At 37.5% G+C, this 27,842-nt stretch overlaps 1 protein-coding gene across 3 annotated transcripts; it reads left to right on the top strand.

Annotated features, from left to right (window-relative positions):
* Positions 1-320: 320 nt before the first annotated feature.
* LOC149012145 (lysine-specific demethylase JMJ13-like) lies at positions 321-27,487 on the top strand. 3 transcript variants are annotated; one of them, XM_089159626.1, is made up of 12 exons: positions 321-697; positions 2,459-2,843; positions 4,229-4,385; positions 4,463-4,682; positions 4,839-4,892; positions 4,996-5,075; positions 5,168-5,445; positions 5,550-5,948; positions 6,056-6,462; positions 6,593-6,841; positions 14,551-14,667; positions 26,148-27,487. In XM_089159626.1, exons 1-12 carry the CDS (start codon positions 695-697, stop codon positions 26,556-26,558), a joined length of 2,760 nt encoding a protein of 919 aa, XP_089015752.1. In that variant the 5' UTR covers positions 321-694; the 3' UTR covers positions 26,559-27,487. The 3 variants fall into 3 exon arrangements, with proteins under 3 accessions (XP_089015752.1, XP_089015751.1, XP_089015753.1); XM_089159625.1 differs by having other exon boundaries at positions 6,590-6,841; XM_089159627.1 differs by lacking the exon at positions 14,551-14,667 and having other exon boundaries at positions 6,590-6,841; positions 26,148-27,483.
* Positions 27,488-27,842: the final 355 nt, after the last annotated feature.

The following is a 27,842-nucleotide window of genomic DNA, read 5'->3' as shown; positions in this document are numbered from 1 at the left end:
TGACCATATTAGCCCTCGACTTGGTGCCAATACTTAATAATTACGGTTATCACACAAGAGCTATTTCCGTTCATTCACAAGTAAGTTTTAGTAACTGCAGATTTCGTGACGGAAACGCGTTTTGATCGGGCGAGTAAATGGTTGAACCAACCTAACAACCACCACACCCACGTCTTTAATTAATTTTTTTTACTAGAATTTTTTACAGAATAAAAAAAAAAAAATATTTTTAAAAAGGAAAAAAAAGTTAGTTTGGTTTTGAAAAACGCTTTCTTGTATAAAACTATAAGTAATGCTTACTTTCCCGTTTTTCGGTTTCCAGCCTTTCGCTTCTCTTTGCTTCTCTCCTTCCGCCGGAAAACTTCCTTGGTGTTCACCAGAAAACCACCTACTTCACGCCGTGAAACCGCATTTTTTCTACCTTTCCCTTGCTTGGGGAGAAAGGAATCCTTGAATTCTGAGGCGGATTCGTTCTTGCGGGGACGAAAAGCGTCGGATCTAGGAGGCTTTCTTTTATTTGTTTTTGTTATATTTCAGCGGAATGTGGTGGTCTGCGTTGTTGTGGAGGGTGTGGATTTGATCCTTAATGGCGGAGATCGTGCCCTAGGGTTCGATTTATGTGGTTTTCTTTTGGGTTTCAGTTTGAGCGGAGACAAACACGACGGAGAAGTCAAGAGGAGGCGTTCGTTATGAGATGGTAAGTGTTGGTTTTGAGGTTTGGAGTTCTATTTTTCTCGAAACTTTTGGTCTTCGCTTTGTTAGATGCAGGCAAGAATGGTTTCCCATTTTCTAAGAAGTTTAGGTTGGTTTAGTTTTTTTTTCCGTTATAGTGTTGATGGGTGGATCTAGGAAATAGTTTCAATTTTCTTTGTTGCGATGCTTCATTCATAGTATTTTTGTGTTGGAATCTGTTTTGGGGTTGTTTGATCTGGTTATGATTAGAATTTTGTAGATAAATTTTCTCTTTTATATTAATGTGGTCAATGCTGTTATGGTATCCATTATGGTTTCTATTTTGGATGAATATCCATTTCGGTTTCTCAATTATGGTGTTTCTTATTCTGGGCTTTTTAGTAAATATTCTTTGAAATCGAAAATAAGTAAATTTTTTGACATTTAAAGTAAAACATTATTTTGGCAGCCAGGGACATTTCAAATGTAAGAATTTTTTTACGACTGTTCCCGGTCAGATTATTGTGATACATTGCAGATATATCGTCATCAAAATTAGTTTAAATCTTAATTTGTTTATTCAGATGAAGGCTATTGTTTAATTGGAATCTTTCGTTCTCAATGTTTGACTGCAAAGTGATCATTACATGGGCCTGAGGCTGACTAGCTGAGAGATCAAACAATGAATAATTTCCCTTTTTTTGTTAATTACGAGCCCAGATTCATTAGGAGGGTTTGCCATGAAATGAAATGCAATGAATTTGCTGGAATTTGCAGAACGTATAGTCTGGAATTATCTAGTATAAAAAGCCATTCCTGTTGTAAGCTTGCCAAATCTGTAGACATCGTGTTACTACACCGTTTCATGCTTCCAGTTCTAATGCTTTTTAGTTCTCATGTGTGTTCCCTATGGTTGACTGGAAAGTGATCCTTACGTAGTCTCTGAATTACTAAGACATTAGTCAATGCATAACCACACTGTTTTTGTTAGTTATGAGCCCCAGATACATTTGGAGAGGCTATCCTGGAATTAAACAGAATGTGCTCTCTGGTGCTGAAATGTATATCTTGGAAGTGGAGAAAGAATTGTAAATAGCAGCCATTCCTGTCTTATGCTTGCCAAATCAGTAGAATTCATGTTAATGGTTACATCTATTTGATACTCCCAGAACCAGTATTTTCTGGTACCCTAGCATCCCATTTGGAATTTTGTGCTTCATTGTTACTCCTATCATCTATGCCACAGTAAATGCTTATGAGCCAGCCATTTGTCAATTCCTCAGTTTCTTCTGTACAATCTTTTGTCATTTGCAGTGGATGATGGATTGAAAAGAAGCATTTTCTAAGGTTTTGTTAAAATGCCTTGCTTTTCTCCATTGAAGTTTCTTGGGAATCTCTTTATTTAAAATCAGTGTAGTTGATTCATGCTTACAAAAATATGTTATGATTAGGAATTTACTTATTTTCTCACACATGCGTCTGCTTTAACATGTGGAATTTTTTCTCTTCTTCTGTATGTGTCTGTGGATGCAATCCCTTGCTATTGAACACATTATCACCTATACATGGAATTCTGTGTGTATACCCTTTTTTGTGATTCAAAAGACTAGTATGAGATTATAAAAAAGAATAATGCGACGAGGACAACATCCTTAACTGAGATTGCAACATATTTTGGTATTAGAGAGTTGTTTGGCATTACATGAAACAGGAAGTGTTTGAATTTATTCCTAGTTCTGTTGAGTTATTTAGTCCCTTATCTTCTTTTTATGCATTTGCTTGACAGGTGGAAGGAAGGGTATGTCTGTCGAGGGAGGCTACAAACGGGCTAGAGCTTTTGAAGCGTAAGAGGCTTCAACGGCTGAACATGGGAAATGTTTCTGAAGTCACAGGTATTACTAATATGATGATGAGAAGTGGAGGGGATGCTTTAAGAGCTTCAGCACCATGCGGGATGAGGCTACATAGAAGTTCAGATGCTGGTTATAGTTCTACTGGTACTTTGAAAGAAAAAGATGCTTTTTTGAAGCGCAAGGTGGAAAAGTTTGACACTTCTGATCTGGAATGGACGGATAAAATTCCAGAGTGTCCTGTATTCTGTCCTACAAAGGACGAGTTTGAGGATCCTGTGGGCTATCTCCAAAAAATTGCCCCTGAAGCTTCAAAATATGGTAATTTGTCAGGCTACTAAAAATTCTGTTCATTTTTCGAAAGCATTCTCCTTGTTTATCTTACTTGATGTTCAAATTTTACACTTTTCCATCCTTCACTTTCATTGCCTCATTTCATTTGTTTGGTTAGGTGTCAATACTAGATATGATTACTTTTCCTCTAGAAATATACATCTCTTATTCTACTTTTTGATTGTGTATACACTTTCTTTCAGTTATTTTGTGGATATTTAAGTCAACATATGTTTCCCAAACCCCTAAACAGTGAGGTCGCAGTGTCTTTCGTTTTAAGCATAAATGTACTGTTCATGGGCATATAAAGGGGGTTCTTCCTTGTCATATCATGTTTGCATGGGCATACTTTTTTTATTTTAGTTTTGTTTAAGTATATGCAAGTTTTGGGCTGTTTTACTATTCATGTGAATAGTAAAATGAACAGTATTATGCCAATGATGCTACTCAACTTTCTATTTCTAATGTAGGAATCTTGCTGTACAAGTTTTGAGAGTTTCTAAAAAACATAATTTCTATTTTTTATTAGTTACTGATTTTAGAAATTTCCTTTTTCAATACTTTCTATTTTGGACAGATTTTATGAGTTTTAGAAGACTAGAAACATAAGTTGTACCATTTGTTTCCTTTTTTAGAGGGTAAGATACTAAGATGACTTGCTTCTTAAGTTGTAATCTAGACTATTGAAATCTATAAATAAGAGGCTGCGATTCTAAGAGTTCTAAGCTATAATTGCAGGCTTATGTGATTCCTATCAATTCTTCTTCTTTCTTCTTCTCTTCTCTTTTTTTTTTCTTTTTTTCTTCTCAGTTGTTCTTGTTATTGCACTGTTTTGGTTGATTAACAAGTTTAATCTAGAAGTTTTCTGTTCGTCCAACATTTTCTTCTTCGTCTAAACCTTAAGAGATTACTCTGTTGATGTTAACACCATCCTGTAACTCTTCTTTTTTATGTTTTAGGTTTTTATCAATATTTGCATATTTCAACTTGCTTGCTTAGTTAAATTAAGAGTTAATGAGTTTATATCTCTGCCAAAGCTAAATCCACTTGCTTGTGGCACTATGTTTTTAAACCCATGGAATAGGTTGTTGAAGTGTTTTCCTGATGTTATAGAACTTCAGGATTACTCTAAAAAAAGGTATCATGGATTATAGTTAATCAAATTACAGAAAATGGAGCAGAAAAGCTGTCTTTGGTAATTGGTTTTGATCAAATTATGCTTTTGAGAAAGAGTATGAAAATTTAAAATCAAAGAACTCAACCATTATCTATGTGCATCATGAAAATAATTTGTGAATTTCTGATGACACTGCTAATTCAGTGTCAAGTTTTCCTGTATATGTCTCACTGACCTAGAACTTAATTGATTTCAGGAATTTGCAAAATTATTTCACCTTTAAGTGCTTCTGTTCCTGCGGGTGTTGTATTGATGAAGGAGAAAGCTGGTTTCAAGTTCACCACCCGAGTGCAACCTCTTCGGCTCGCTGAGTGGGATATGGATGATAAGATCACTTTTTTCATGAGTGGAAGGTAAGGTAGCATATGTTGAATGAAACATAATGTTTGCTTGCTTACTTTTTACAATTTTTGAGTCTGTCATTTTCCAGAAAGTATACATTCCGTGATTTCGAGAAAATGGCAAACAAAGTGTTTGCTCGCAGATACTATAGCTCTGGGTGTCTTCCTGCCAACTACATGGAAAGGGAATTTTGGCATGAAATAGCTTGTGGCAAGATGGAAACTGTGGAGTATGCATGCGATATTGATGGTAGTGCCTTTTCATCTTCTCCAAATGACCCACTTGGGAAAAGCAAGTGGAACTTGAAGGTGTTGATTCTTTTGCTATTTTCTTTTGTTGGATATTGTCATCTTGTTAAATATAGAAAGATTGAAGAAAAATTTATAGGAAATACAGGTGTTGTTATTCTGATCTATGGCCTCATTTTTTCTTTGTTTTATGATTATCTGCTGAAATAACTGCAGACTCTTGCTCGGCTACCCAAATCCACGTTGCGTCTTTTAGGAAATGCAATTCCGGTACTGTTGATTTCTCAAGCATTCTACTAATGACATTAATTTCAATTACCAATAACATGTTTTAAGTTCCCCCCTCTTTCTGACATTGATTTGTTCATTTCAGGGTGTAACAGAACCCATGCTATATATTGGGATGCTATTCAGTATGTTTGCATGGCATGTTGAAGATCATTATTTGTATAGGTAGGCATGATTTACAACTGTTCTGATGTGTTCTTGTTCATATGTATAGTCTGATATTGATCTCTGTCCTGTTTAAATTTATTTGCTGACAGCATTAATTATCATCATTGTGGGGCGTCAAAAACTTGGTATGGGATTCCTGGTCATGCAGCTCTGAATTTCGAGAAGGCAGTTCGCAAGCTGGTGTATGCCCATGATATTCTTCCTATGGAGGGAGAGGATGGAGCCTTTGATGTTCTTTTGGGGAAAACAACTATTTTTCCTCCCAATATTTTGTTAGAACAGAATGTCCCAGTCTACAAGGCTGTGCAAAAGCCTGGGGAGTTTGTTATCACCTTTCCTAGAGCATATCATGCAGGATTCAGCCATGGTAGGATGCTTTAGGACTCCTCCTCTCCTCTCTGTCTCTTCCTTGTGGATTTTCTTTTAAACTGTAGATAAGCTTATTAATTTGTATGATATATGCAACTGTAGGTTTTAATTGTGGAGAGGCAGTAAACTTTGCAATTGGTGATTGGTTCCCATTGGGGGCAGTGGCTAGCCGACGCTATGCTCTTCTTGGTAGGATTCCGCTTCTTCCTCATGAGGAGCTTCTTTGTAAAGAAGCAATACTGCTGTTTAAAAGCTCATCAGTTCCTGAATGCAAAGGTCCAGATCATTCAACCACAGAATTGGTTTCTCACCACTGCATTAAGGTCCCCTTTGTGCACTTAATGCATTTCCAGCACCAAGCTCGCTGGTCACTTAAGAAATTAGGAATTAGGATGTCTTCGACTTCCCAGGGTACTATATTGTGCAGCCTTTGCAAGCGGGACTGTTATGTGGCATATCTCAAATGCAACCGTTGTTTGCATTCTATGTGTTTTCGTCATGGTATGGAATCTCTTATTTTGTCAAACTTTAACTTCCTCAGGTATTTGTCTCCGTTAGTGCATTTAACATATATATATATATATATTATTATGATTGTGCTATCCCAGAGATCACATCGCTTGACTGTTCATGTGGGAGCAGTCTGGTTCTATTTGAGAGGGGGGATTATTCCGAAATGGTAGCTGCTGCCCAAAAGTTTGAGCAGGAAGAGAGAATATTTGAGGAAGTACAAGAGCAAATAAAATGTGGTGGTGACTTGTGCCCCCAGCCAAAAATTTTCCAATGTGAAGAAGATGGATATTATCCATATTGCAAAATAGAGTTTGATATCAACCCTGAATTTATGATTGAAGATCAGTTAGAAGATAATGATTCTGGTTCTTGTAGCCTCCCTCTGTTGGACAATGAGAGGGAATTTATGACTACTTATGTTGTAGACTCTTCTCTCTCTTCTGCTGCATCAACTTTGTGCTCTTTTCTGGATCCACAACAAAGTTTGTCTCTGCCCAAAGAGGTATCATTTTCCTCCATAATTTTAGAATTACAACTTCATTTTTTTCTCCCTCCTCCCTCCCCTCTTGTTTTCTGTGTATCAGACAACAATTCTCTATTTATTTCTGCCTTATTATTTCATTATGCAGCAGCTTGTGGATTTGAGTGGTAGTGAAAAAGTATCTGCTAGTGGAAATGCATCTTCACTGTCCTCTCATTCATATGGGAAATGCTTGTTCACCCATCAAGGAACTTCTCATGGGTCACAGGTTATGCCTGTTAATGAACATTTAAGCGATGACTCTGATTCAGAAATATTCAGGGTTAAACGCAGATCATGCTTGAAAGCACCAAAACAAAGAGAGAACAGTGTATTGACCTCAGATTTCTCTGAACAGAAGGTATAAATTAATGAGACACATTCCTTTATGTGGTGGAAAATATTCTTACTGCTTATATAGCTTGTTCAATCAAAGATTACTGACTACGACAATTTTTTAAGAGATTCTTTTTGCTGCATGATGCATTAGACTATAGCAAAAGTATATAATTTCGAATGACCATGTGTTGCCTGCAATAAATTGACAATACTTTTCTGAAGCTTGTATCATATACCTGTTGAACAATACAACTTGAGCTGAAGCATATTTTTCTTCTTGAAGCAAGATTTATAAACCTTAGGCATTAAATCTTCTTTCTTTTTGCTTTTATAAACTAGAATGATTTTTCTTAAGAGTCATAAATGATTGCAAGAATTTTACATAGAAGAAGGAAAATGGAGGAGCCTTCACAAAATTGATGAATGAGTAAGAAAAGAGCATTTAATATATGCTATTTGTCCTCATGAATTTTTAAGTTTTCTTATTGAAGAATGCATTACATTCTCATGTAGAGTTGGAAGGTTCTATGGAAGGGGGTGGGAAGGGCCTTGACAACTATGTCTCTGCTTCGGCCTCGTAACTACTGCGGAGTTTTTCGTACATGCCTTGTCAGAACATTAAATATGAATGCTATGTGGAAAAAGGGTTTGAAGGAAAAAGTGCAGTCCAGTGTCTATCTTTCTTAAATGCTGCTGGTTGCTTTACACTACCAATGATTCCCCAAGAACTTGGGTGATCTTATGTAACTTTCTGTTTGGTCGAGAGAGCTATTATACCATCACAAACGATGCTGTTATCTTATTTGAGGCACTGAAACAGAAAATCTTTCTAAAGATCATTGCAGACTTAAATGACTAATGGTGAAAGTTATGAAGGAAAAAAAAAGGGACAAGAAAAAGAAAGAGTTTTATATTCAGGATGCATGAAGTTGGAAAAAAGGCCAGATATAGCTGAAATGTAGTATTATAATAATGTCCTCACTCATCATTAGTTCAGCGTTTTCACACTTTGATTGATTGATAAGAATGCTAGCCTTATTCTCTTGCCCTATGATGAGGTTTGAATCATTTGATACGATAAACTGCCGTTCAACAAAAAGTGTTGATTAAACATTGTATAGAATCTACCAAGTCAGAATCTTTAATCTGTATACATGCCAAGTCATGATTCTCAGCCTTCAAAAATAGATAAGTTACATAGGGCTTCTTTTCAGTGGAAATAAGCTTTGGGTTGGTCATATATGTGGGCTTTTGCTTCCATGGGTTTACTTCGTAGTTTGCCAATTTAATGGGATTAAAATGTAGTTGTGTATGGGATTTAGCTAGTTTCTTTACTTAATTTATTGAGTTGGATCAACTGAACTTTTTAATGTGATTTAAGTATCTTGAAAGTAGTTATCAAAATGTTTTAGTGGGGCTGGATCAGGAGTCTATTAATTCATTCATACTCTTAAGTTTATTTCAGATCACGTTATTTAACATATATTTAGTCAACATGCAGAGAACAAGTGTAGAACATGCATTTTGAAATTCAAATTTGGGATGAAATCTCACCTTCCTTGAAGTATTGTTTGAAAACCTCTTCAATCTTTGCTATAGATGTTGTAGGAGTGTTATTGATGCAAATAATCAGGAAACTAGCTGATTTCTAGAGAAGCGTCAGTGAAGAGGGGGATGGAGTCAAATCACCGAGATCGAGTTGAGATATCTTGACTCTATTGAGTTGAGGGAAATATAGAGATGCGGTGGACCCAGATTTTGGCTTGAGCTGAGATTTTGAACTGAGATCTTGACTCAACTGCAATCTAGGACAAGATTCCTATCTTTGTAATTTATTGTGTGATCTTGTCTTTGTTTTCCAAAAAACCGAGATATGTTGCAAGATCTCGAACCAAGCGTTTGTATCTAATTAGCTCCCAGTTGGAAGCTTGGTAAGTTCAAATTGCCAAACTTGTATGTGAGATTTGTTCTCAATTTATTTCAAGTGCAGAGTTTAATCTTTTTTTCATGTTCAAGATTTAAGCTGCTGCCTGAGAAGCCTACTGATGTAGAATTGAAAACATATTTAAGAAAGAAGAAGCCCATTGGGTCAGGCCCATCAAAGGCCTAAAGCTATCACCCAAATCAGCCCATGGCTTTCATAGGCTAAGACTGTTTTAGTGGATTATAGTTAGCCCACATATGTTGAACTTCATAATCTAGACCTAAGCCCAAATCTAGTTTTTGAAAAGTCAAGAAAAGGGGCTATGGTTGGAAAATAAAGGAACTCATTATCAAAGAGTTTTCCTTTGTCAAAGAGTAGGTAGTAGTTGAGTTATTAATAGGTAGGTGGTGTTAGCTAGTGGTTGGATGTTACCATTATTGTTTATGTCTCTTTAGAATGCTATAAAAAGAGACTTATGTAAGAGGTGAAGATACAAGTCATCAATTGAAATCAAATTGCTTTGTTAGCATTTTTTCTCTATGGAGAATCCTTGTGTTTCATCAAGGTAGGTTGGTTCGATCCAATCGATTCACCTTGCGGTGTGAAGCCCGGGTGTTACATTGTTATTCTCAATTCCCTCATATTGTCCTTTCATTTTCTTCATCATAGTTTTGCCATTGTTTTGAAGATCTATTCAGCCAGTATTGTTATGCTATTATCCTTATAATACCACTCTAGTTTCAACCCTCTTTCACATCTAAATTCTATTTCATCTTAAGTCTATCAAATCCGAACTTGATTCCCTGTGAAAGGTCTTATTTGGCTACTTTTTTGATCAATCAAATACAATACTCCATTACCTACACTACTGGAAACCCCGAATCTAGGGTTTGAGGTATTGGTAATTCCCTAGATTCCTAGGGCTGCCCATGATTTCCAGCAAAGGGAAAGGATGTTTAGGGTTTCTAGGGGATTCTTGAGGCTCTAAAACTCTGCTGTAGGTGGGGGGGGGGGGGTTCACATCTGAATTTTAGGACTTAGGGTTTATGGAAGTTGAAATTCTGCAGATTTTCTTAAAGAAGAAGGCAAAATGCAGAATTTAGAAACTTAGAAAAGAAGGCCTAATTCTGAAATCAATTTGCAGGTTAAGGGAACCTATTTGAGTGAAAAGGGAAGCTTAAGGGGCTGGGAAAAGGATGCTGCAGGGGTTGGGTCTCTAGGGGTGGTAGCCATTGGGAAGAAGGAGACGAAGAGAGGCCTGCGGGTGTTTAGAGGAAGTTGGGGAAAAGGGTTGGCATGGTCGTAGGGCCTAAAGGGAATGAATAAGGGAGCCATAGGGGTGGGGGAAATGTTGGGGAGCTTCTGGACTTGTAGATTGAAGGGAATTGCTGGACTGCTGCTGGAATGCTTGAAGAAGAGAAGAAACACTATCTCAAACCCAACCGCAGGTCACCTCGAGGGATCCCAAGACTTCTCTCAATGTTTGTTCTTCAAATAATAATTTTATTCATCAATCAAAACTGAAAATTACAATGCAAGAATAGGCTATTTGTAGCCTTAAAAAAAAGACTCTGACTAGGGTAGGGAATCTCTAGTAGATGAAGGTTCCCAAATCTTGACCAAAACACTCAAAATAGAATCAAATTACTACAAGACCTCAACCCTCCTTAGATTGGAATCTTGTTAAGACACTTTAACAACTTTCAAATAAAAACAAACTCTAAAAAATAAAAACCCCTTTGCATAAGGAAACTTATCTTATCCACACTAACTTTTAAGGACTTGGACACTTCATAATTCAAAATTGTCTAATCCAAATAGAAAAAACAAAAGTAGCTCCATGACCCTTGGATCAAGGGGATTTTATAAATACCTATATCAGAGCCCAAAAAGGGGGCTGAAAAATGACCAAAATGTCTGTGGGCTGGTTCGGCCCCTCCTGGGCTGACTTCTATTTTTGAGTGGGCTTGGGCCCCTTTTGGCTCTTCTTGGGCTGTCTGGGGCCAGGTTACATCGACTACGTAAGCTTGGTCCATCCCATATACTCATTGTACCCTAAACATCCAAACCAGGGAACCTATAAGCCACCAATCTTCTTAATATTTGTTTGACAAACTAACAAGTGTCTAGCTATCCAACATCTTCCTTTTACTGATGGAGCTTTGAAGACACCAAACATATATGACATAGACCTATGTTTATTCCACTGAAATAAGCCCTGGAAATGAGTTATCTACATGACCTTACCAGCTTCTGAAATTTATCCTTCCATATTGGATTTTCCATTTCTGTTGTATCTAGTATGGTTTTCATATCAATTTATGGATAGATTTACTGAACTAATCAAAAAATTTTGTGCCTTGATTATCCAGTTCAGGTTTATCTAATACATTTTTTTGCTAGACCTTTTGTCATTTCTTTGGGTTAATGCTGCTGACCGGGGCTTAAAACTTATTTAATGTCCACCAACTATTTACCATCTAGGTTCTACCTTGCCTAGAGAACCAATGATTACATAAGTCATTAATTACGTTGTCGAAACTGATCTTTTGTTTCGTGGCGGAAGATTTTAGCTAATTAAGTGTGTATATTGTATGATAGACATCCAATTGAGTCTTGTAGCTCAGCTTGTCGTAGTTAGGTGGTCCAGAGTGACTTGTATTCATTGTGTAAGCTACCTTTTGGACTAGTCTTGTATGGAAGACATCCCTTTGGTTTATAGAGCTGAATCCAAATTTTAGAAATTCAGTTTTGAAATTCTATTATGCACAACTTTCAAGGCATACAAAATTTTTGTGAGTGTTTCATTCCACTAATTATGAGAATAATTTATGACTTTTATAGTTGATGTCTGTTGGTTGAGTTCGATTAGGTGTTCAATTTTAGGAGTTTTAGTTCATGTAGTTTTCTATCTTTAAGTAATGGTATTTATGTAATAGTCTTCCTTCCACTTTATTACAAATAGCTCACATTGATCTATTTAAACTATTCTACCACAATCGGCTTTCTGAATATGGTATCAGAGTCAAAGATTGATTAGGAAAGAAAATATAGAGAGAGAAAAAAAAAAATGGAGAGATCGATTCTTCTCAAGGAAGGCTTTTTATGTTGTTATTGTTGTTGTTGTTGTCTTTTCTCTCACTGACGAAGATTAACCACTGCTGCTACTCTCCATTGCCTGACCATCAGAGAGATCCCATTGTCTCCATTCGCCAGTGCTACTGTGTCTACAACAAGAACCCATTGTCTCCATTGCCTGTCCATCGTAAAGATCCCGTCGTCACCATTGCAGAGATCCCATAGGTCTTTAATCTCATTGCCTCAACTAGAACCATCACGCCGGAAAGAAAGAAAAAGAGAGAGAGAGAGAAAAGAGGAAAGAACACTTATCCAACTTGCCCTCTTCCATCCTTGAAAACCCCATCGAACCGACCCAATTAACCCAATCCAATCAGACCCAATGAACCAAACGCAGTTGACCTCTGGTTTCTCCTTCTAAACCAGTGACCCTTTACTCGGAAAAAAAATAATAATTTGATGTTCCTTATCCTATAGATCCCTAGATTTATTTTGGTGGTCAAGCTATCCAATTCTACAACGTTGTAGTTGTTTCGAAAGGGTGAAGACTGAAGAACATAAAGTTTTTTGAAATTACGGCAACCACCGATGGTACTACTGCTCCCCACTGGCTCCGAACATTATCCCACTCTTCATCCTCTTTCGGTAAGATTTGATGGAACAAATTATTTGATCTGGTCTTGATTTGCATACCTGACTATTATTGGAAGAGGACTTGTTGGACATATTACGGGCACTACTATCAAGCCTACCACCATAGGTGTTTCTTAGGATAAATGGATCTCGAATGACTCTTATTATGTTGTTCTTTTTGAATTCCATGACTCCAAATATTGCTTGTAGACACCTATTACTTGATACTGCAGCCTAGATCTAGAAGACTACTACAAAGACATATGGACAGTTGGGGAATGATGCACAAGTTTATAAGCTACGGAAGAAGCTTTATGAGACTATCCAAAAGGAATTGACTGTGGCCAGTATTATGTTGAGTTGCGATCACTTTGGCAAGAGTTGGATCATCATGGTGATTTTCAACCGCAAATTAGGATGATTTGGCTACTTATACGAAGCACGTTGATAAGATTCAGGTATATGACTTCTTGGCTGGTTTGAATGTAGAGTATGATTAGATCAGTGTACAAGCATTAAGTCGTTCTCCCTTTCCTACGCTCGAACAGTCTTATGCCCTTGTTCAGTGTGAGGAAAGCCATCGATTAGCCATGCTTCATGTTCTTGTAGAGAAATCATCCCTATAGTCTGTTAGCATTAAATCTGATTCGACCAAGAAAATTGTCAAGTGTGGGCATTCTCATAAACCATATCATACTAAGCCCAATTGTCAGAAGCTCCATGGGAATCCTATTGATTTTGAGCAAAAAAGGGAAAAAAAGAAGGCTAATCTCTATGAGAATGTTCCCACAACATCCACTGCAGACATTGGCTTTTCATAGGAGGAATTAGCTAGTTTGTGACTTATTCTATAGTCTTCTATTGCTGGTGCAGCCTCTACTACTACTTCCTCCACTACCCATACAAACTCCTACCTTGCTACTTTAGGTAAAACCTATAGGCTTCCATGTTCGGTTTCTATTCCTTGGATCATTGATACAGGAGCCACCAATTATATGATAGGTTCATCCTATTTTTTTTGACATTATTCTCCAACTTCCAAGAAAGATAAAGTTCCAATTGCTTATGACTCTTTTTCATCCATTGCTGGAAAGGGGGAACATTCAACACTCTCCACTTTCTTTATCTATTAGTATTCTTACATATGACTTGAATTGTAAAGTGACATTTTTTCCATTTGCATTTTTAAAAAACGAAACGAAATTCCAATTATTTCGGAAAAGTGTCAAATTTCAACAAATTTCGGAGGTTGCGACCAAAATTTCGACATTCCAACTTGTTTCTCCTTTGTTTTTGTTGATTTCTATCCCATTTTCACCTAATTTTCATGATTCCTTTGCCTTCAAACACCTCTTTTGCTACACCTCATTTTTTTTGCCTCCAAACACCTCTTAAGCCACAACAACTACAAAGGAAACTCCGGCAACAATAGAATGTGAAGCATGAGCCGTACCCAACAGTTCAAAACTTCCCCTTTTTTTATTTTTGTTTTGTTCATGCCTTAAATGATCTTGTATTGTGTTGAAATTAATATATGTTTAGCCTAGAACTATGATCTATAATTGTGTTTTGTTAAACTTATCTTTTTATTATTTGCTACAATTTTTTTTCATTTTCTGATTTTAATAATTATTTTCTAAAATGATGTATTTTTATTTTATGTATATACGATATATAGGCTTAACTTAATATATGTGAGACACAATCACTTGATCTAGTCAGTCATTTTATTTTGTTTACTTGTTGTATATGTAACCATTCTACCAAACAATTCATGTATGTTGATGATTATATGCTTGTACGCAATACATTTTGCATTTGTCGGAACCAGTCATTTGTTAGTATACTTGAATGATAAATTTTCAATGGTTTTTTTTTTTTGGCAAAATACTAGTTCCATTGTGTTTATTATGCTTGAAATAGGTAATATGCAAGAATCCAAATCATTTTGAGTCCATATGAGGCCTGAAATTGAAGTTCCAATTTCCAGAAAAAAGTGTCCACTTTTGACTGAAATTTCGACCGAGACATTGAAATTTCGGCCTTTTGCAAGGTTGAAATTCCTATTTCGGTTGAATTTTCTTCCTTGTTTCCAGGATTTGGTAATAGAGAAGGAGATTGGATGTGATAAACTAGACAATGTGCTTTATCTGCTGAAGTTTATTGGAGGATTTACCTTTGCTTTAGTTGCATCTTCTCATCAGGTCCATTCGGTAATATCACACTTTCATACTTGGTATCGTAGGCTCGGTCACCCCTCTAGGAACTCTTAACAAATATTTCCAAATCTAGTTTCTTCTTGTAATAAGGATGAATTTTTTTGTGAAGTTTGCATTCTTGGAAAACATACTCGTTCTACTTATTTACCTTCTCTTCATTATAGAAAAAATCTATTCCTTTTGTGTTAATTCATATTGATGGTTAGGGCATGTGCTGTTGTGTGTTATATTACTGGCTATAAATACTTTGTTACTTTTATTGATTGTCAGTCACGTTCTATGTGGATGTATCTTTTGAAACAAAAAAAGAGGTATTTTGATGTTTTCATAATTTTTATAGTATATGATTAAAACTTAGTTCAATGCCATTGTGAAGATCCTTCGTAGTAACAATGACAAAGAATATATTGATGGTGAATTTCAGAGATATTTCTCTAACTTTGGCATAATACACCAGATCAGTTGTGTTGATACGGCTGTCCGGAACGGGATTTTAGAAAGGAAGAACCGACATCTCTTAGAGATAGCCTATTCTATTATGATTGCTATGAATGTCCTTGACCAACACTAAAGTGATGCTACACTGTCTTTTACCTTGTGAATAAGATATAGTAGAATACTTAGTTTTAAATTTCATAATGAGATTCTCTAGGGAGACTCCTCTTTTGTTATTCCCCCAAAGGTTTTTGGTTGTGCGTGTTGTGCTAGAATCATAGCTCATTAGAGTAATTGGGCTCTCCACAGCCTACGCTGCATATTTCTGGGGTATTCTGCTACTCAGAAGGGGTACAAATGTTATCATCCTCCTTCTAGGAAAACCATTGTGTCGATGGATATAATTTTTAATGGGTTTTGCCCTTATTATGCACCTCTTTAGGGGGAGAGTTTTAGAGGAGAGATGTTCTTTCCAACTATACGATAGACTCCCACACACCACTGCAACACAACTTAGGAGCTCAGGAAGAGTTTGACTAGGGGAGACTTTAGCCAGTATACCGGAGGACTTTAATTCTCCCCCTTTGTTTTCTAAACCATGTGAAGAACCTAATCAGGGGAAGACCACTTCAGTGAGACATACTATTGAGGTCTTTTAATACAAGATTAACTAATAAGGAGGTGCAGACTTATTAGAGGAAGAATTACAATCGGCCAAAGCAAGTGAAAAAAGATGACATGTCACCACTCAGTCTCTTGATCCAGAATCAGATTCTATTGTTCCCCCTAAGGTATCTTCCTTTAATCTTCCTATTACTGATAGAAAAGGAGTTAGATCTTGTACTCATTATCCCATAGCTAAATATGTTTCTTACGACTCCTTGTCTGACTTTTGTCTTGCTTTTATATCATCTCTATCATCTTTTTTTGTTTTGCTTTTATATCATCTCTATCATCTTTTTTTTTTTATAAAAGTTGCCAGGAAGCCTATGCTAATAAGAGATGAAAGGCAACTATGGTAGAAGAATTTATGTAGACAATGAAGAAAAATGATACTTGGGAAATGGCTACACTTCCTGTGAGAAAAAAACATGTGGGTTGTAAATGGGTGTTTGTGGTTAAACAAAATATGGATGGATCAGTGAACATGTTGAAGGTTAAACTAGTTGCAAAGGGGTTTACCCATACCTATGGGATTAATTATCAAGAGACTTGCCCTTGTTGCGAAACTAAACATTGTGATTGTTCTGTAATCTGTGGTTGTGAACAAAGACTGGAACTTGCACCAACCAAATGTAAAGAATGCCTTCTTGCACGGGAAGTTGGAGGAGAAATTCTATATGAAAATCTCACATGGTTTTTTTTTATAACAATACTACAAGGAAAGTTTATCTTTTGAAGAGGTCAATTTATGGAACAATCTCCTAAATGCTATTTTGGACACCTTCAGAAGGCAGTGACCTTTATTGGGTACAAGCAAAGCAATGCTGATCATACATTGTTTTTAAGAAGTCAGGTATCAATGTCACATTTCTCATTATTTATATAGATGACATTGTCGTCACAAAGAATAATGGTGAGGAAATACAACGATTGAAGGACTTTCTTAGCAAATAGTTTGAAATTAATGATCTAAGGAAGTTACAGTACTTCCTAGGAATTGAGATGGCTCGATCAAATAAAGGTATATACCTATCCCAGAGTAAGTATGTTCTAGATTTATTATGAGAACTAGGAATGTTGAGGTCTAAAGTAGTTGATACCCCTATCGAGGCTGGAGCTAAACTTAAGGAGAAAAAGGGAGAACCAGTGGACAAAGGAAGATATCAAAGGATAGTAGGGAAGCTTATTTACTTATCTCACACCAGGCTAGACATCTTTTATGCCATAGGGATAGTAAGCTAGTTCATGCATAATCTATATTCAACTTATATGAAGGGTGTTACCAGAATACTACAATATTTAAAAGGAAACTTTTGAAAAATGAATACTTTTGTCACCCACTAATAATCTAAGGGTAGAAGCTTACATTGATGCAGAATGGGCTGGGTCTCTTGATAGAAAGTCAATTTCAAGTTACTTCACATTTGGTGGAGGTAATCTAATTACTTGGAGGAGTAAGAAACAAAATGTGGTAGCTTTATCCAGTAAAGAAGTTGAATACAGAGCCATAGTTTGTGGAGTTTGTGAGCTACCATGGTTAAAAGGTCTGCTAGAAGATATTGAAATTTAAGTTGCAAACCCTATGATGCTGTATTGTGACAATAAGGCAGCCATTAGTATTGTCAATAATCTTGTGCAACATGATCATGCACATTGAAATTGATAGATTCTTTGTCAAAGGAAACTGGAACAAGGGTTGATTTGCATGCCTTTCGTGAGATTTAGAGACCAAGTGACAGATATTTTCACTAAGGGTTTAAAGGAAGGAAATATCCTTCCTATTATAGGCAAGTTGGGCATGACCAACATTTATGCATTAGGTTAAGGAGTGTTGGTTGCGTTTGATTAGGAGTCCAATTCTAGGAGTTTTAGTTCGTGTAATTTTTTATCTTTTGTTACCCAAGGGTATTTATGTAATAGTTGTCCTTCCACTTTATTATAAATAGGGGGCTTGGGATCACACTGATCTATTCAAGTTTTTCTACCACAATCGTCTTTCTCAATAATGTCCTAGTTTGGTAGATGATCAATTAGGAGCTAGTCATTCGAAGGTCTTGGTTAGAATCAACTTATGGGACAAAGTTGGTTAGACCTAGGTAGGTATTGTTTTGGCCTTATGGCCATATTTGAAAATCATGAGATCCTTTGCCGAGATCTCATGAAATCTCACCATCTTGACCTTGGCAAGACGAAACATGGTTGCAAATGAGATTCAATCTCTCGATGAAATCTTGTTGAGATTTTGGTGAAATTTCGAAACTTTTAGTGAATTTTGGAAATTCCAAGGGATTGTAAAATATAAACCGTAAACTGTTATTTTTAATTAAAATTAAGATTTGACTACTTTTCAGTATTTGTTCTTGCATTATAATGAAAGTTTCGTTGTTGTCTTGTATATCCATGTTTAGAATTGTGAAAACACATGATCCAGTTTTCTCTGCATATAGTCGGGTATGTATTAATTAAGAAGACTAGTTTGTGTTAGCTTTTAGTAAAATTGGGCCCAAATTAGGCTGTACATAAAAGATCAGACCCAAATACTACTTCAAACCCTTTGAACACTTAACTAAAGCATGCTAAATCATTGTACCTTGTTTCGCCGATATTTTAGCGATATATTGGTAGACGAGACGAACACTGCTTATGGGTTGCTTCTAGAAATGGAGATGCATAAGTTTATTAACCTTGTGAACTCAAATGAGATGGTGAACTTTGATTTCGAATGGATTAGGTTAGGTTTGAAGGCAAAAGGGAGATTTCTTGAAAATGGGATGAAAGTGAGATATTTCTAAATGATGCAGATGGAAGACTTTTAGGTATTATAATGGACCCAAAGGAGGGAATGTAGGTAATGATATAGAGATACGATCCTCCGAGGTTTGTCGGATTTGGAAGGCTAAATTGGAAGATATGGAGTTTCTTGTTTTTGGGGTTTTATGGTTAATTTAAGAAAATATTTCTATTTTCAGATTGGGTAGTTAGAATGGGTCAAACTAGGATCTAAGGTCACTAGGTTGGGGGGGGGGGGATGATGTTCTTGAAGTTTGGGATAGTTCTGCTGGTTTGATTGGACTTTGGAATAAATCTTAATTTGATTTTGGGCATCTTGGGAAGTCCGAAAATTCAAGGGGAGAAAAAAAAGTTGTTAGGGAAGGGGATGGGGTATAGACTAATAGATACTGACTGGGAGGAGGAGCCTTGTGGAGCTTTCGATTAATTTGCAATTGGAGTTTTGAAGGCTATTTTGCCTAGAACCTTAGGGAATATGATAGGCCCCTTGTATTGTGAGAGTATACTCGCATAAATAGGAAGAGTAGCAAGATCTCTTATGTGCAGCAACAGAGGAAAGAAATCAGATCAGATTGTTATCCTAGATTAGAAATAAAGCTGAGTTGGAATGGGGGATTCTGTGAATCCGATTAGGGGACTGATTTTAGAAAATTATTTACTATTAATATCTGGGGAGGAAAGTTAGGCAGTTTTGAATATTGTTAGGGAAATAGCAAGGTAAAACTTGCAGGGAGAGAGTTGCTGCTCTTGGGTAGCTATAAGAGTGAACCTCTTGCCGGGTATGATTTTAAGTATTTGTGTTCACGAGTTTAGTGATTAATAAAGACTAGTATAATTATTATCCTAAAGCATTTTTATTTTTGTTTGCAGTATTTTCCTGGGGTTGATTGAGGACTGTTGTGGGTGAGGGGATAGCCATTGTTAAGCTAGATTCGAGGGAGGTTCAATTCCAAGTGAATGGTAAGAGCTAGATGGAGAGTAGGGTAGAGGATTTGGAGACTCCGTGAAAGAAATGCAAGGTCAGCTAGGGACCTTAGCATGGTAGGTGCAAAGAGGGGAAAGGGCCAACAAGGAGTTTGAGGAGGAACCAAGAGCCTTGCTACTAAAAGGGAAAAGAGTTGAGGTGACCTCTCAATCATTAGAGCTTACAGAGATAGAATGAACACTAGAACGCGGGGAACGAGTGTTGGAAATAGAGTTGCGACGACATTTCCTTTCCAGCAACGAGGTTTCTTCCACCAACTCGAGATGCCATCCTTTTTGGGGAAGACCCGTTATGATGCGAATTGGCCAGCATATACAAGGAAGAGAAAAGCCCAATGGTCAAGCCCATCAAAGCCTAAGGATATGATCCAAAACAGCCAATGGCTTGCATGGGCTAGGACTATTGTAGTGGGATAAAATGAGCCCATGGTTTCATGGGCTTGGATTACTTTAGTGGGAGAATATCAGGCCACTATTTTGAACTAAGCCCAAGTCTAGCTTTGAAAAGTCAACAAAAGGAGCTAGTAGGTGGTGTTGGTTAGTGGTGGGGTATAGTAGGTGGATATTTTTATTATTGTTTTGACTAGTGGTGTTGGGTAGTAGTTGGATGTTTCCATTATTGTTTTGACTAGTGGTGTTGGGTAGTAGTTGGATGTTTCCATTATTTTTTGACTAGTGGTGTTGGGTAATAGTTGGATGTTTCCATTAATGTTTGTAGTAGGTTGTGTTAGCTAGTGGTTGGATGTTACCATTAATGTTTGTGTCTCTTTAGAATGCTATATAAAGAGTCTTATGTAAGTGGTGAAAACAACTTATGAATTGAAATCAAATTGTTTGCTAGCATTCCTCTTCTTTGGAGAACCCTTGTGTTTGATCAATGTAGGTTGGTGTTCGATCCAATCGATCCACCTTGAGGTGTGAAGCCCAGGTGTTACATGTTACATTGTTATTGTCACTTTCTCCATTATAGTTTTGCCCCTATTTGAAGATCTATTCAGCCCATTATAATTCCATTCTAGTTTCAACCCTCTTTCCCATCTAAACTCTGTTTCACCTTAAGTCCATCAAATTTGCAATTGACTCCCTGTGAAAAGGTCCTATTTGGGTACTGTTTTGATCAATCAAATTCGGTATCTACATTATTTGGTATCAGAGCCATGACAGGGAGTAAAACTTTTGGATTGGATACTGACCTTATGGCACAAATGATGGGGATGTTGCAACAATTGAGCAACCAACTCACTGCAAGTCACAAGCACGAGGAAGAGAGGCGCTCAACAATGGAGGCTAGAGTTGTTGCCTTTACTCATGCTTCACCCCCTCCACCCATCAAAGAGTTACCTAAATTCAATGAGCATGTTGGTGATTCTCAAAAGGTAAAGCTTGGAACACCAGGAGTTCATTCACACTAGCCATAACACAGGGCTGGTATCGGCTCCTGTTATGAGAGAAGTTACCTCTCAACCTAAGGTGACATCCCCTCAACTTATCAAACAATTACCTTCTGATTGTCTTAAGGTGGAACCTGATGAGTTGCCTAATGAGCTACCTCTTATGCACGATATTCTGCATGCCATTGATTTGGTATCATATGTTCTTGTTACGAGAGAAGTTACCCCTCAGCCTAAGGTGACATTCCCTCCACTTATCCAAGAGTTACTTTCTGATTTTCCTGAGGTGGTTCCTGATAAGTTGCCCATTGAGCTACCTCTTATGCCTGATAATTTGCGTGCCACTGATTTGGTACCGGGTTCGGTGTTACCAAACTTACCGACCTATCACCTTAGCCTAGTGGAGCACAATGACTTCAAACGACAGGTGGATGAGTCGCTACATAAATGATTCATTCAAGAGAGCTTAAGTCCATGTGTTGTACCATCATTACTCACTCCAAAGAAGGACGGCTCATGGCGACACCACTCTGATGATGGAGACACTGAACAAATGTTGAGGCTGCCCCAACTCAAACCACCAATCACTGACATCATTGAAGAGGTTTTGGATGACTCTTACAAAACCACTCGTTGTGGCACTGGATACCATGTTTTCCTCGTAAAATGGAAGAATCTTCCACAACATGATAGTACTTGGATTTATGCTGACAATCTCGAGAAACTCGATCCCGATTGGTATGAGTGTTACATATCATTCATCCATTCATCGGAGACGAATGTTTTCAAGCCGGGGAGAGTTGATGCAGAATTGGAAACATATACAAGGAAGAGAAAAGCCAATGGTCAAGCCCATCAAAGCCTAAGGATATGATCCAAAACAGCCCATGGCTTGCATGGGTTAGGACTATTGTAGTGGGATAAAATGAGCCCATGGTTTCATGGGCTTAGATTACTTTAGTGGGAGAATATCAGGCCACTATTTTGAACTAAGCCCAGTCTAGCTTTGAAAAGTCAACAAAAGGAGCTAGTAGGTGGTGTTGGTTAGTGGTGGGGTATAGTAGGTGGATATCTCTATTATTGTTTTGACTAGTGGTGTTGGGTAGTAGTTGGATGTTTCCATTATTGTTTTGACTAGTGGTGTTGGGTAGTAGTTGGATGTTTCCATTATTGTTTTGACTAGTGGTGTTGGGTAGTAGTTGGATGTTTCCATTATTATTTTGACTAGTGGTGTTGGGTAGTAGTTGGATGTTTCCATTAATGTTTGTAGTAGGTTGTGTTAGCTAGTGGTTGGATGTTACCATTAATGTTTATGTCTCTTTAGAGTGCTATATAAAGAGACTTATGTAAGTGGTGTAAACAACTTATGAATTGAAATCAAATTGCTTGCTAGCATTCCTCTTCTTTGGAGAACCCTTGTGCTTGATCAAGGTAGGTTGGTGTTCGATCCAATCGATCTACCTTGCGGTGTGAAGCCCGGGTGTTACATGTTACATTGTTATTGTCACTTTCTCCATTATAGTTTTGTCCCTATTTGAAGATCTATTCAACCCGTTATAATACCATCCTAGTTTCAGCCCTCTTTCCCATCTAAACTCTGTTTCACCTTAAGTCCATCAAATTTGCAATTGACTCCTGTGAAAAGGTCCTATTTGGGTACTTTTTTGATCAATCAAATTCGGTATCTACATTACATTAGGATGGATTCCTAATGTGGACAAGTTTCTTTGATTTGCATGGACTGGGTGAAGAAGAGAAGCTATGAGCCGCAACAATACGTTTTGAAGAGGCAGTAGCAGGAGTTGCAGCAGTCGGTAGTGTCATGGATTAAGCTGAAAGATTTCATGGTTCAACAATTTTGCTTGGCACAAATATGCACCCCGGAGGCATATCTCCTCCGTGGCTTTGTGAGAATTTTGAATCCTCCGCGGCTACTGGGCTTGGGAGGGTGGTTAGGGGCTTTTCTTGCAGGATTAATCAATGAGGTTAGGGTGGAAGTCAAGCTATTTGGACCGATTACATTGGGCCACATAATGGACCTGGCCCAAGTGACGGAAGCAAAGGAATCGGACCACTAAAGATCCTAGATAAATACCATGGGCCCTCTCACCCACAACAGTCCTCAGTCAATCCCAGGAAAATAAAGTAAATAGAGAATAGAGTTGATTAAAGATAATAATAATACTAGTCGTTATTAATGATTGAATTCAAGAACACAAATACTTGAGATCATAACTAGATTTCCTTCCCAACGATGAGATTTCCTTCTATTTAGTCAGTTTGAGTTAGCATGTGATTAGCACATGACTAATTAATAGAATGAAATGAAGACTTTATTTTGAGTCTATTATAATTTTCTAGTTAGCTTAAGCTATATAATAGTTTTAGGATTGGGTTAGGCTGTTCCATTTTGATGTAGTCTCACTGGGATGAGGGCCGATAACCAATGATCCTTGATGAATAGCAGGCAAAATTTGGGCTTACAAACTTGCAACTAGGGGATTATAGGCTTCTTAGGGGGTTTTGCGGTTTGTAGGAGAGGTATACTAGGTTTGGCTAGCATTTACAGGCTGAGGGTTAATGAAATACAAATCTTATTAAGACCTTGCTGTTTTTGGTTCTAGATTCAATTTCCAGAGGTTCTAGGGAGACTAGAAAAGTACCAGATACTTCTTACTTTCCAGACTTTTTCTGAAGTTCCTGATAGATTACTGTCAAATAGCTTATTTTGCCGCTTCATTGTAAGATCGGCATACGAAGTGTCAACACTAAGAAAGCAAATTGGACAATAACAATGGAACGGTATGAAATTAGAAGTATAGTTTCTTAAGGGGGCTTATGCACTCCACAACTTTCTTTTTTTATGGTGATCTCTCATTACTCAGGACATTTTCTTGTTGTCGAGAATGATGTTGGTGGCATTTACAGTTCGGGTCAACCACTCTTTTTTGTCGACAGTTTCATATCTCAACAAGTGCAAGGAAAGCCATGAGGGGTTTGAGAATGTAGGGTTTTTAATTCTAGGATTTTTAGGTGGTGGCTGGGGCTGGAGTTGGGGTCGAGTGCTAGATGGAGGGGAGGGATGGTAATTCTAGAAGGGGAGTGTGGTGGGGAATGATGAATACAGACTTTAGGGTCTTTTTTCTTTTCTTTTCTTTCCCCCCCCCCCCCCTTTTTTTTTGGGTGGGGGGCGTAGGGTCAATGGTATTGAGGGGAATTTGGACAGGTGCAATGGAGGGGAAGAGAGGAGGAAAGGCTTGAGAATGATGAAACAACCAGTTGAAGGACTTGTGGAGGGAGATTTATTGGAAGAATGCAAAGAACAAAGCTGTCCCAGGAATTTCTGCACTTGAGAACCCCTAATACCCTACTGAATCCTTTCTCTCTTGCTGCAACTCCTTATCAATAATTATATTAATCAAAACTGATTTGTTACAAGCATTAAGCTGTGTATTTATATAGCCTTTATTGAAAACTCCTGCTGGGACTTGAACTTTAAAACAAAATCTAAAGGTACTTCTATTTTAGGTAAACTTCAAAACAAAATCTTAAGGGACTTTGATTTTAAATATAACTTCTATTTAAAGTAGGATTTTTACTTAACATAGATTGTTTCGAACAACAAACCAAAGCATTCGATTTTAAATTGAACTATTAAAGTAGGATTTTTACTTAACATAGATTGTTTCGAACAACAAACCAAAGCATTCGATTTTAAATTGAACTCTATTTAAAGTAGGATTTCTACTTAACATAGATTGTTTCGAACAACCATCCAAAGCAGAATTAAACTCCTAATAAATTCTGAATGTATAGACCCTGCTGGGCTCAAGTTGTACTCTGTCAAATGACAAAATTGCTCCTGTGAACCATGCTTCTATGCTCTGCTTGGCAGTGCCGTGGGCTGCTGGGGAGCAATCCTAGGTCCTCTTCGGGCCTTGAAGGACCTTCTTGGGATGGTTGTGGAGATCTACATCACTTTTAGGGTAGCAGCCTATTTTTTAAGTCTTTTATATGAAGTTGTACAAGCTTATTGTTGAACATGGATTTGACTGCTAAAATTGCTGACTGCAACTTTGACTGCTGTTGTCCTGTGGAGTGAAAGTTTTCTGGTGTTTAAAGTCCAAACAACTGAGCTGCTAGTTTCTGAATTTGATGGTTAAAGTCCAAGTACTGATTCCTTGGTGTTTAATGTCCAAGTACTGAGTGATTTTTTTTCTTGGTGTTTCAACTTGTTCCGAGTTCCTTAGTGTCTAAAGTAAGTCCAAGAGAGCTGTTGGTATTTGGTGCTTCAAGTCCAAGCTCCTGTTTTAGCAGTGGATTCTGCCTTGACTGAAGTTATTACCCATCTGAAGCAGCTGCTATTGAGGGACTGCAACTACAGTGATCTAATTACCCTTTTACCCCTCATCTCCATTCATCTCCATTCCTACAAGGAACCCTCTAATTCCCAAATTCAAGTTGGTTCTGATTGAGATCGAGGGAGAACTGGCTCCTAGCTGATCTTATTCAATCTAGGGCTACATTAAATACTCAATTCTTAGACCTTCTCAGTCCAAGGTTGGCATAAACCAATAGTTGCGGCTGGAGTCTTGAGAGAAAATATCAACTAATCTGAATTGTACCCTCTTCCGGGGTCTATTTATAATGAAATAATAGAAGTCCTAGTTGGATGAGGACTCTAAGATGGACTAACTAGGAGTTAGAAAGTGCAATTACAAAACTGCCACTAAAGTTAGTAGCATTAGAGAGAAATAACTATGGAAAAACAATAATTATTTGAAGTTCTCAGCAGCAAGCCTAGGGGGGCAGCACAGCAAGTCCAAGGGCTCTGATTTGGGGCTGGATCTGCATCAGTAACTGACAGCATGAATTAGTTAATGAATTCTTTATTGGTTATTGTCCTCTATAGTACACTTTGCAAAATCGGGAATGTTATAATTGCTCCTTATTCTGTTCTCCGCGGTTCAATAGTTTGAACTTCTGCTTTTCATACATCTAATGATAAGCGTTCTCAATAGGGAAAGAAATTAGATACCCTGCAGGTCCATTGGTAGCCTAAGTTATTTTTGCTTAAATTTCTTTCTTCCTTGGATCCTAATGCTGGCCCATCTGTTCAGATATTTATTTTTCTTCTTTTGAGCATGAGAATCATGGTTGGGTAGTTCTTAAATGAAGTAGTTGATTGACAGATTATTCTTTATGTCGCAGGGGCTTAAACGACTGAAGAAACTGCACCCTCAACGAGAACAGAGGCAGTCATCATCTGATAGCTGCATAAACAATAGGCCTGATCGGTATTGTAGCCCAAGCATTAAATCCAGGGAAGCTTCATGCTCCATTCCAAATGATAGGTTAGCTTTCATGTCCTTGAAGTTAAGATCATCACCATCAGATTTGAAAATTGTCAAGACGGAAGAGGCTGATAGAAAGAGACAAAAAGAACATAATAGGACTGATTTCCATGATGTGAGGAAGACTACGGTGGAACAGTTACCTATTGAGATTGGGGCAAAGCGCCTGAAAGTTAGAGGTCCATCATTTCCTAGCAGGGAAGAGTTGCCTGGATCACGAAGCTGGTTCGTAGACACTGACTACAAATCTGACAAGTTCGCATCCTGATTGTTTTCTGGAGGCTAACCTGACTTTCCTAACTTTATTTCTCTCTAATGGAGGTTCTAACAACACACTAAAGCCAAATTGATTTGACTCTGGGAGCAGCCGCAACAATTAACAGGGTGAGTTTAGAAGCAAGAAAACATTCTTTGTGCAGGCCTTAAATTAGGGCCTGGCACGGTCAGATTCTTGGGTTCTCAGCCGGTTTTTAATCTTTGGCAGGGAGCCTTTCCTGCACAAAAAGCAGAGGAGTTGGGTAGAGTCCTGTTGTAAATTTTGTTCATCAGTTTATTTTTGTGAGCAAAATGGGCATTCCCATTTTCTCATTGATTAATCTGCTGCTTCCATCCCACCGTTCTTTATTCTTTTATATACCATCCATTGATCGTTGTAGCATGTACTCTTACTTGAATAAAAAGCAGAGAAAATCCCCTTCTCTCTTTCCTTTTATTTGTGCGTTAGCATCCATATATCGAGTTTCCCTTACAGATTTTCCCCATGTAGCAATAGTTTTTCCCTCCAGGGAGCCAGTTGTGATGAGGGCCTCGAACACATCCAGTGGAACTGTGCAAGTGTATTGAAATGGAGTTCGAAAGTGGTGTAAGCCGTGAAGTATGCCTCTTGATTCTGTCGACGGTGAAATTTTATTGATATTATTGGGAGATTTTAACATCTTATAATGATTATTTCAAGCTGCATAATAGATGGCTGTGTGGAGTCCTGAATTTAGCTGCTCTCCAGATGGAATGTGTTGATACAAAATCTTGCTCGTCCTTCCTAGTCACGTTCTTGCAAAATACGTGCTTGACCTTGAGTGGTCGAGGTATGTCTCCAACGAGCAAGTCAATACCAATGAAATATGATCACAACTACTCAATAGAGAATTCAAGTAATTGATCACACAAAATATGAATACTTAATTTTTTTATGCCTACCTAAGGCGTTTAATATAGTGTAAGATATTAGAGATTGACTTGGAGTATAACTCTGAGAAAAGTAGTTGATTCTTTTCTCTAAGTAGTTGAAGTATAATAGAAGTTCACTTTGATCGGATACTCTTGGGTTTGTGGTCATTCCATCCAAAGAACATGTGGTTGAACAAATTTCTATAGGACTACTGGTCAGTTCGTACAAACCTATGGTTAGGCTGGAATATATAGAATGATCATTTTAGTCATTAACATAAGTCCCCCAGTCCATTGTGGTTGAAGCGATACAAAGGATTATATCATTCCCGTACATGGACAATTTGGTCGTTCCGACCAATGCCTTCTTTTTTGAAAACTGTAA

This window comes from Hakea prostrata, chromosome 6 (genome assembly GCF_041222555.1).
Source record: "Hakea prostrata isolate BN-2017 chromosome 6, UWA_Hpros_2, whole genome shotgun sequence".
NCBI lineage: Eukaryota > Viridiplantae > Streptophyta > Magnoliopsida > Proteales > Proteaceae > Hakea > Hakea prostrata.
The sequence above is the reverse complement of the archived record's forward strand: the minus strand, read 5'-3'. Positions and strand labels throughout refer to the sequence as shown.